The sequence below is a fragment of the Hibiscus syriacus genome, unplaced genomic scaffold (assembly GCF_006381635.1).
Source record: "Hibiscus syriacus cultivar Baekdansim isolate YM2019G1 unplaced genomic scaffold, ASM638163v2 tig00000916_pilon, whole genome shotgun sequence".
Classification (NCBI taxonomy): domain Eukaryota; kingdom Viridiplantae; phylum Streptophyta; class Magnoliopsida; order Malvales; family Malvaceae; genus Hibiscus; species Hibiscus syriacus.
In genome coordinates this window covers 2270630-2281668 of record NW_024061833.1, presented here as the reverse complement: position 1 = coordinate 2281668, position 11039 = coordinate 2270630, and the positions used below count along the sequence as shown (strand labels likewise).

At 33.9% G+C, this 11039-nt stretch overlaps 2 protein-coding genes across 2 annotated transcripts; one reads left to right on the top strand and one right to left on the bottom strand.

The window, feature by feature from the left end:
• The first annotated feature begins 842 nt into the window (after positions 1–842).
• LOC120116665 (MYB-like transcription factor EOBI) lies at positions 843–2974 on the top strand. The gene is made up of 3 exons (XM_039137086.1): positions 843–1043; positions 1896–2025; positions 2207–2974. The coding sequence occupies exons 1-3, from the start codon at positions 905–907 to the stop codon at positions 2784–2786; spliced, it is 849 nt and encodes a 282-aa protein (XP_038993017.1). The 5' UTR covers positions 843–904; the 3' UTR covers positions 2787–2974.
• A 1005-nt stretch (positions 2975–3979) lies between these two features.
• Positions 3980–5073, bottom strand: LOC120116654 (25.3 kDa vesicle transport protein). Its single transcript, XM_039137079.1, has 5 exons — positions 4850–5073; positions 4592–4752; positions 4381–4524; positions 4249–4310; positions 3980–4130 (listed from the first exon to the last, which is right to left on the bottom strand). Exons 1-5 carry the CDS (start codon positions 5050–5052, stop codon positions 4023–4025), a joined length of 678 nt encoding a protein of 225 aa, XP_038993010.1. The 5' UTR covers positions 5053–5073; the 3' UTR covers positions 3980–4022.
• Between the last annotated feature and the right edge of the window lie 5966 nt (positions 5074–11039).

The window sequence follows — 11039 nt, the reverse complement described above, 5'->3', positions numbered from 1 at the left end:
CACCGACATACCGCAAATCAGAATCGAGCGATGTGAAAATAATATCCACGAACGCAAATCACATATCCAAATTCAATCTGAGAGACCAATGCAGGGAAGATCATCATGATAACAAATAAGAGTCACCTTGATCAGCTGTGGTAATGTTAAATCCAACCCTGAAAAAAAATGAAAACAAATACCAAACAATCGAAAACGTGTCATAGAGACAGAGAAAAAACATGTCACAAAGGCAGAAGAATACATGCCAAAAAGGTAGAATTATTAAGAATAAAAAAAAGAAAAAAACAAAGATATGTTATAATAAAGCAAAAGAAAAATAATTAATACCGACGATCGGTAATCAATACCTAGACTAATATCACCGTCGATCACAAAGATGAAGAATAAAAGAAATTAATGGCAGCTACGGAAAAAGAAAGAAAAAAAGAATAAACCCTAATGTTATGAAATGAACTTAAATAAACAGAATCCTAGAGCTAATAATTTTTTTTGAGAATTTAAATGTATGTATTTATACTTGGTTTAATTTTAAAATTTACTTTCGTTGGATGTTAAGTTTGAAAAAAATAATAAACAATTAAAATTATAAAATACACTTTATGAAACTGAAAATTTTGGTGCATAATACAGTTCGATTGATCTATTATTACAAATCAAATCAAATTTATCATTAAATGAAAGGGGTAGCTCTTGGCCTAAATGATACAAATTCTGCTAATAATTTTCCCCTTTAATCAAAGACCTTGTAGGTTAGGTACCACAAAGTCAATTAGATTGTAATTAAGTAATAATATCGCTCTTGGCCCTTAAATCTATTTATTTTCTCTGTCTCCCTCCATAACCAAACTTTTATTTTTAAAGCTACAACAAAGGCAAACACTGGTTTATTTTCAGGCTAAAAATGGGTTGCAAGTCATCTGAAAATAAGCCAAAAGCTAAGCACAGGAAGGGCTTATGGTCACCTGAAGAAGACTTAAAGCTCAGGAACTATATCCTCAAGCACGGCCATGGTTGCTGGAGCTCTGTTCCCATCAATGCAGGTTACTTCATTGCTCTTTACTCAAATTTTCCCTTGTTTGATTCTTTAACGATTTTCTGGGATTGTTCTTGCAAGGTAATTGATGTGTCGTGTAATAAATGTTTGTTTTTGTACTTTTTTTCTGGTTTGCCTGCCGGCGTAAAACATTAAAGATTTTGTTGTTGTTGTGCTTAAGATGGTGGGGGTCAACAAAGAATGATGTTTTTGTGGTAAAAATCTGAAAGGTTAAAAGGAAAGCGATTGATTCTTTTATTGTGTGCTGGAAAAGAAAAAGAAAGAAAGTGAAAGGGATTGATGATGACTAATGTTTGATAAAATAACTAAACTAACCTCTCAATCCGTCTTTACCCTTGTTTTTGACTATGTCAACTTAGTAACTTCAATGTTACTCGAACTTGGTTATATATCCGACATGCAGGAGTATAAATGAATTAAGCTTGAACGAATAAGGTTGTGTTCGTTTGTTTATTTCTTAAAGTGTTCATGTTCGATTTTTGTTCATCTAAATTTTAAATATCACATTTGTTTATTTATTTTTTAAGGTATTTTTGTTCTTTCAGTGTTCGTGAACTTGTTCCTTTAGCTGAATATGTTATAAACGAGCTTATTTATGAACATAAACGAACAAAACTCACATTTGTTTGTGTTCATTCATTTATTAAATAAACAAAAATTTTGTTCATACTCGTTTATTTAGCGTAATAAACGAAGATTATACGAAATGATTCATTAACTGTTCGTCGAATTCTCTGTTCATTTACACCCATATCAACGTAGATATGTTTAATTCTTTTTTCAAAATGTTAGTGCTGGAAAAATTAAAAAGTAAACATGGTGTTATTTTTACTTTCAGGATTGCAGAGGAATGGGAAGAGCTGCAGATTAAGGTGGATTAATTACTTGCGACCGGGGTTAAAGCGCGGGTCGTTTACGCCGGAAGAAGAACAGACGATCCTCACCCTTCATCATTTGTTAGGCAACAAGTAAGCAACAAAGATTTCTCTCAACTTTATGATCTTAGGTTGTAATCTCACAGTCCCCATTCGAGTTCGGTTAGTTATCGAGTACTTGTAATGATCGATTCTGATATTATATCGGTCGTAACCGCGTGTCCTCAATTTACAAGGAACTAACGAGGATGAACTGTTTTTTGTATTTGACTAGATGGTCCCAAATTGCACAAAATTTGCCTGGAAGAACAGATAATGAGATCAAGAACTACTGGCATTCGTATCTGAAGAAGAGAGTTGCGAAAGCTGAAGAAATCGAACCCCGGGCCACAAGGAGCCAATGCACCTCCTCAAGCTCAGAAAACAAAGAATCAACGTCGTCTCCTCGAAATCTCTCGGACCAAATGCCGAGCTACGACCCATTCGGTCACGTCGAACAATCCTTGGTACATACTCATCAAGTCGTTCCACAGAACTTCGATTTCTCCAAAGAGTCTCAAGGAAACCCGATTCCGCAGAAGATTTTATTCGCAGAGTGGCTATCGCTCGATCAAGACAGTGGGAGCTTCACGAATTCAAGCAAGCCGGTAGCTTCATACTTCCAGGATCCTTTCGTACATGCGTATTTCAACGATTTTCATTATGGACTAAGCAACGCATCATCAATAAAGGAAATGCTTAGCTCACAATTCAAGTTCGAAACCCAAATTTCGGGGAACGAATTCGTTGTTTCTTTATCTGGGGATGATATATGTAGTGATTTCAATATGAACAACGAATTAATGTACATATAAATAGCCTGGGAAGAAAGTTACTTTCTTTCATTGCATAGAGATATTATACCCAGAAATAGGCTAAAAAGAGTTTGAAAGCTCGATTCATTGTTATTCTTCCATGAAATTGTTCTTGGTGTGCCCATAGTTGTTTCAAAAGACAGATTTCAACAGTGTATTTTGATATTGCTTATCTGTTAACAGCAAAAGTTTATAGTTTTCATTGACTTTTCTGAATAAATTCAGTGCTTAGAGAATCTAAAGTGCAGGACCAATGTCATTTGGCCAGGCGTATGCACGTGGAAGAAGGCAAAAACTCTTCCCTTACCTCATCTCCACGCTTTTTTTGATACCCTCCATTAGGTCAAGGATGCTTTGTCCTTTGAATGAGTTCAGATAGTACAATAATCCACCCCAAAGTCGTTGAATTTGGCCTTTCAAGACTGTCTTTTTGGTAATAGAAAGTGTAGGTGGGGAGAGAATAATCAATACAAAATTAAGATATATAATTATTTTATGGATTTTATAAATTTAAATAAAAAATTAATCAATTCAAGTTTAGACATGTGACTGTCTCATCGGTTTTATAGAAGATTGAAAGGTATACTTATTACCAAATAGACTTTCACATGATCTCATCCCATCCCAGCATTTGATAATGTTTTACCCGTCTCAAATTCGTCCTGATTTTAAGATTAAACTCATTCCTGATTTAATTTGAATGTATTTTTCTATTTTTATTTGGTAAGATAGAAAGATATTGAATATACATATAAATAACTAGAATTTATAATCGTTATCTCTAAATATATATGAGACATTATAGTAATTATTCGAGTTGGATTAGATTGAATCAAGCAAGAGATATTTAAGTGTTTTAACCCTTCTTAATTTTTTTTTTATAAATTCGAGTCAAATCAAAACTAAATAAATTCAAGTGTTTTAATCACAATTGAAAGAAAGAAAAATAAAAGTTGAATTCGTGTTAAAAGTGTTTACACAAATCAATTGGACTAGTGCCAAGCTCAAGAGCATTTTAAAGGTCTACTAATTTACAATCTAAACGAGAAGCATGTTGAATGAAACACATAGCAATAGCATACATGATCATCATGTTTTTTTCCATTGAATTACAAGCTCCATAACATAGATATTTTTAAGTTCTTTTTATTGAATTCGAGCTTTCTTTGATCATTTTGGCACATCATCTTCGTTTTCAAATCTCTCCCAAACCCTGATTTTGATTTGGATGGAGCTCTACAAAGTTGATATCAAGTAGTCATCCGTAAAGATCAGGCTAGTCCACAAAAGAATCGAAGCAGCAACAGTGATGATTGCAATGGGTGTCCATATCAATGCAATTGCCTGCTAACAAACATAAACAAGCTAGCATTTGCAGTAAACAAATTCGAGAACTTATTCTCAACGAACGTTTTGTACATTTACAATCCTAGTCCGAACCATTTAAATCCAGTTAACAAACCTCAAGCCGAGGGGAGGAGGTCCGAAGGGTACTATTAGGCGCTGCTGGTGTCTGCAATATTTCTGCACGTAACAAAGTTTTTTATGTACTCTTTCCATTCAATATCCAGACTTAATCTTAGGCAAAACTTACCCGAATTCCGTCTTCTTTCGATAATATCAGACATGTTTTCTGTAACGATATCGAGTTCTCGCCCACGATCGGCATTCAGCTTCGATAGATTTGCTTGTGTTCTTGTATCAACGTATTGCTTTCTAATATTAGCAATAATACTATCTGCAAATCAAAACAAAGAATCAACTTATCTGCCTAATCAATTTGCTTCAAGGTTGCTGGACATTACCGAATTTAACAAAGCTGTATGGCTTTGTAATATTGTGGACGAGGGCGTTATCAAACTTGTCAAACTCCTTTTGCAGATCGTGAAGGTAATGGAAAGCTAGTTTTCTTGGATAGGAAGAATCGCACAATGTGATGAAGCAGATTCCATGCACCACCAAATAGCTTAAGGTAAAAACCGATTAAATTATTGAACTCGTTCAAGCATGAAGAAATGAAAGTATATATATATATATATATAGTTTTCTGAGGAAAAGGATACCTGAAAGAATGGTGATCAACGCGTACAGTCATCGTGGGAAGTGGTAAAGCTCCTCTGGAGATTTCATGGAGAAGGAACTCAGCTTGTTGCTTGTAACTGGATGACAAGTTGTGGGACGCCGTCGTTTCATTTATCAAGCACCTTGCTTCCTGTGCCAATGGCAACCCGTCTTTCACTCTTCCAACAATGGTTAGATTCACCATTATTTTCCCGAGAAAATTGTGGTCCTGGTTTGATTACGAAACGACGAGTTTTGTCAAGCTCGATGGGTTATATAGGGGATAAAGAGGGGCAATAATGCCCCTTTTGAAGGCAAAGATGATATAACGTGAAACTTAGACGTTAAGATGAAGATCAAGTTATCCATCTCCTTTGGTTGCATGCAAAAGCAAAAACAGAAACCCTGTTCGGTGGTCAAAGCAAGTTTCATGAGGAGAAAACTTACACCAAGATACCATAAATTTTAGACGGTGTTTTGTTTATACCATTAATTTTAATTTTTTCAATTATAACATTAAATTTTAATTTTAATATTAATTATGTAAATGAATCGTTAAAATCCAAATGTGTGTTGCTATGAACAAAACAACATCATTTTGGTACGATTATTGATACTTAAATTATTTTAGGCATTGAACCTTTAAAGGTGTATTGATTTTGACATTAAACTTTTAAACATATCACTTCTTGAATCTTTAAAGATGAAATGTGAATATTTTATATTTATCTTGTAGCAAATGGTGACTAATGATGGGTGACGATTGGCTGCGAGTGGTCTTAGTGCCTAAAACTGAACAATTTTAAAGTTTCATGGCAAAATTGATACATCATTAAAGATTAGTGTCTTAAACGACATTATTTTTAGTATCAATTGCCGTGCCAAAATAATGTGGTTATCATCACAATGTCTAAAATATATGTTCATGTTATGGTTAAGTAATATAATTAAAGTCAAAAACAAAGTTTAATACTATAATTAGAATAATTGAATTTTTTTTTGAAAATGATAAGTTTTGTATAATTGAAACGAAACATTGATATGAATTTCGTTAAAAATTTAACTAACCTAGATGAAGGAAAAAAAGTGCACCACATCCATATCGAATCCAGAGCGGTACTATCTCTTAAATACACCAATCAACCTAAACCAACACATCCTAGGCCAAAATACATCGAACTATACAATACACTCACACGACCAAGAAAACAAAATATTATGCAAAGGTGATATGCTCAACACAAATGGCACCACCAATCCCCGATTACACACTGACAACACTTCACCTTTATTCCACGTTTACAACTCGCCATCTTCAACAACGATATAAAAATTACGGAGACCTGACATCTTTTTAGCTCCACCCTCGGAGAAAAAGATTAGAGGCAGGTGTCGTAACCGGTTTTCGTCCGGGCACGAAATATTTATTTGACGGAAAAATTGATGTGAATAAATAGTTTTTGAAAATAATTTGGAAGTCGCCATCGGCCTTTTGGGTCAGATAGGTCGAATACCTAAAAATTATTATTTTTTTTAAAAGAGTTTTAAGAAAACATCAATTAAAAAAAATAACTGATCTGCGTTTATAACCAAAAATTCGTTTTTTTTAATAATAAAAAGGGATTCGTGGTCGGTTACGTTTAGGGAATGATTAGCACCCCTACAACGCCCAAAATTGGTACTTTTTAATTATAAATTGTCTCTATAATTAAAAATTCAAAATATATTTAATTTATAATCCTATTATTTCAAAATTATAAAAAAATATTTAAAAATATCGGAAAAGGACTTCTAGGTGCCTTAAGACAACTCTTTTCTTTGATATTAATAAATATTAATTTGAATAAAATTAAATAATAATTTTTTATAATATTTAATTTTAAAATACCAGAATAGGACATCCAGTTGTATTAAGACTGCCCTTTTCTTCGATATTGAAAAATAAATGTTAAAAATAATTTATTTAAAAAAATAAATAAATATTTATTTATTATATATATATATTAATGACTACATAATAATAAAAAATATTTAAATATATAAACAAGTAAAATTAAAATAATAAAAATACAATTAGAACTATATATTTAAAAGCAATAAAATAAATAAAAATACTTAAAATTATTGACTAAATTATATTAAATTAAAATTAAAAACCTAATTCAATATTAATCAAAATTATAGGGATTAAACATGCTATTTTCTTATTTTATTAATTTAGTTACTAAAATAAAACTTATCTAAAATTAGAATATCAGATTAAAATAAATTAAAAATATAAACTTGGGATTAAAATATTAATTATTAAAATTAAGGGATTAAATCTGTTATTTACCCTAAATATATTATTTTAATACAAAGGACTAAAATAAATAAAATTAAAATTAAAGAACTGAATTAAAAGGATTATAAATTAGATTTAGTGACTAAAATGTAAAGTTTATAAATTCAAGGGATGGCGGACGGGATTTAACAATTTAAAATTTACACAAATAGCCCTCCCCGAAACGACGTCGTTCGGGAAGGGCTATTTAAAGCCAAATCCGGCTGGCCCGAAGGGCCAGCTTCATTTCTCTTTTTTCCTCTCTCTCTCTCTTCTCTGAGAGAGAGAATTTTCTCTCGCTTCTCTCTAAAACAGAGAGAAGCTAGCCGGCTGGCAGCCGTCCACCGGCATTCTTCCGCCGCCGGCCATCGCCTTCGGTGGCCGGAAAATATTTTTTTTTGTCTTAAAATATAGATCGGACCGTCCTAATGACGGTTCCGATGATCTTTTCTTTTAAATGGCTCCCAATCGGAGCAAATCTAAGAGATATACCTTCGGTTTTCGAAGGTTGTTGGTGATGTTTGGAGGCCGGTGGTGACTCCGATCAAGGCAGTGACTTTCGCGGTGAGTCTCTCTACTTCCTTTCCTTGATGTGTTTGTGAGGTTTTCTTTTTTTTTTGTTCTCTGTTTTTTTTTCTTCTCTATTTTTGCTGGTCTCTCTCGGTCTCTCTCTGTCTCTCTCTTTTTCTTTCTTGGCAGGGGCTCGGTGGCTTTTATAGCCACCACTGGTGATAGCTTTGGACCGGTCCCAAAAGGGGTTCTTCGGTGAGTCACCGGACTTCCAGTGGTGACTCACCATTTGGGGAGACGTGTGCGGCTGGTGTTGAAGCAGCAAAGCTTCTGGATTCTTCAGCAAGGCGGCGGCGTCGCGGTGTGGCACTGGCAGCTGGGACGTGTCCCTAGGGTTATGACACCCTAGGGTTTCCTTGTTGGGTATCTCTGGACCGTTGGATCTTGCCAGATCCAACGGTAGCAAGCTGAGACGGCTGGGAAGAGGGAAACCCTAATCTGTTAGGGTTTGTTATGGGCCATTTGTAATTGGGCCGGTCTAATCTGGGCCTGTTTGTAATTATTATTATTATTATATTTTTTTAATAATAATATATATATATAATAATTATAATAATAATAATTATGATAATAATTATAATAATAATAAAATGGGTAAAAAATTTAGTATCTTCAGCTGCCCCTCTTTGCTCATTCTTGTATTAACAGGAATAGGGCAAAGACGAAAAGATAAATTTTTTTATCCATTTGGCTTCACTCGATTATGATGGAGATGTTGAATAAATTCTTCTCTTTCTTCAGATGAGTTCTTCTTATTATGAACTTTCCACTGGGGATGATGTTGACCTCTTTCCTTCTATGATAGAGTCATTCAAAAGGTTGAATAAGCTCTTCTTCAGATGAGTTCTTTTCATTATGAACTTCTTCTTCCTTCTTCAGATGAGTTCTTCTTATTATGAACTTTCTCTTCTTCAGATGAGTTCTTCTCATTATGAACTTCTTATTCCTTCTTCAGATGAGTTCTTCTCATTATGAACTTTCTCTTCTTCAGATGAGTTCTTCTCATTATGAACTTTCTCTGGAAAAGCTGATCCATCGAGTGATGGATTTGAGCAAAAGGTTGAACAAGCTCTTCTCATTATGAACTTCTTCTTCCTTCTTCAGATGAGTTCTTCTTATTATGAACTTCTTCTGGAAAAGTTGATCCATCAAGTGATGGATTTGAGCAAAAGGTTGAACAAGCTCTTCTCATTATGAACTTCTTCTTCCTTCTTCAGATGAGTTCTTCTTATTATGAACTTCTTCTGGAAAAGCTGATCCATCAAGTGATGAATTTGAGCAAAAGGTCGAACAAGCTCTTCTCATTATGAACTTCTTCTTCCTTCTTCAGATGAGTTCTTCTTATTATGAACTTCTTCTGGAAAAGCTGATCCATCAAGTGATGGATTTGAGCAAAAGGTTGAACAAGCTCTTCTCATTATGAACTTCTTCTTCCTTCTTCAGATGAGTTCTTCTTATTATGAACTTCTTCTGGAAAAGCTGATCCATCAAGTGATGGATTTGAGCAAAAGGTCGAACAAGCTCTTCTCATTATGAACTTCTTCTTCCTTCTTCAGATGAGTTCTTCTTATTATGAACTTCTTCTGGAAAAGCTGATCCATCAAGTGATGGATTTGAGCAAAAGGTCGAACAAGCTCTTCTCATTATGAACTTCTTCTTCCTTCTTCAGATGAGTTCTTCTTATTATGAACTTTTTCTGGAAAAGTTGATCCATTGTTATGGATTTAAAATCTTTGCTAAAATCTTTGAAATTCCTGTTAAAAATTCAACATGGATAAAAATGAATGAAAATGCACCTATTTTTGCAAATACCTAAATATGATGCATGAATGTTAAGTTATTCGATTTCAGATTGGTGAACTGAGTGTTTCCATGTAGAAACCTAATAGATCTTTCTTCTACAACTCAGATAATCTATCATTTTTGACAAATGTAGATATAATGTCACAAAACCTCTTGAGAATAAGACTCACTAGTATAGGCTCTTGAAAAGCTTGCATTCATGCAACATGTTGACTCTGATAACAACTCATCTGATTATGAAGTGATGGATTCATATGATTTCACAGATATCGATAGTTCTTTTAATACCGAGAAATCTTGAATTCTGATTATGATGAGGAGAATAAACTGTTATTCTTGACAAAAAATGGGATTCTCAGAGGCTGAAACTTCAATAACCATGGAGAGATGTGGTTCAGATTCATCAATTGCAAAATTGACAAATTTTATATGTGCTGCTCAAATGGCTAAGACTGCTGACGCATTTCTTCCGGTAAAAGGTAGGAAGCCATTATGCAATGATCCCAATTACAAGAAAAGGCGAAACTTGGGCTATGTTTTTTTTTGGAAAGGAAATAAGCAAAAGAAGCTTTAAAAGAAACTTCTTAATGAAGACGATCATGCAGTTCATCTTTTAATTCCAATGATTGGTTCTGTGGTTCCTACTAAACCAAATCAGATAACTCAAAGAACACTTCCAGAAGATGCTATGAGCACATTATTCTTCCAAATTCAATGATTGGTTTTACCAAACCAGATCAGATAACTCAAAGAACACTTCCAGAAGATGTTATGAGCACATTATTCTTCCAAATTCAATGATTGGTTTTACCAAACCAGATCAGATAACTCAAAGAACACTTCCAGAAGATGCTATGAGCACATTATTCTTCCAAATTCAATGATTGGTTTTACCCAACCAGATCAGATAACTCAAAGAACACTTCCAGAAGATGCTATGAGCACATTATTCTTCCAAATTCAATGATTGGTTTTACCCAAACCAGATCAGATAACTCAAAGAACACTTTCAGAAGATGCTATGAGCACATTATTGGCGTTTGTTCCAGTTAATGTTTGGACTTGGATATCACAGTACTTATTCGATGTAAAGCCAGAATTTGTAGATTCGAAGCATTTTCATGCTACTACACTGAAAAGGGCTATATTCATAATTCTGCCAATTAAGAACAGATTTTCTCTTATTCTGTTTCCTCCATGTGCTGATGCTTTTCCATTGACGAAGAAATGATGGCCTTCCTGGCATCCAAGAACAAAGTTGAACTGTTTATAAACATGTACAGGAAGTGCCAAATTGACAGAAAGGATTTGTAAGGCTCTTGAAGCTTATGACAAAGAGCCACTTTCGAGTGTCCAGAAGTATGTTCTTGATGAGTGCTGAAAATGGAATCTAGTATGGGTTGGAAGGAATAAAGTTGCTCCACTTGAACCTGATGAGGTGGAAATGCTTCTAGGTTTCCTTAAAAACCATACACAAGGATCTGTATAGAGACATG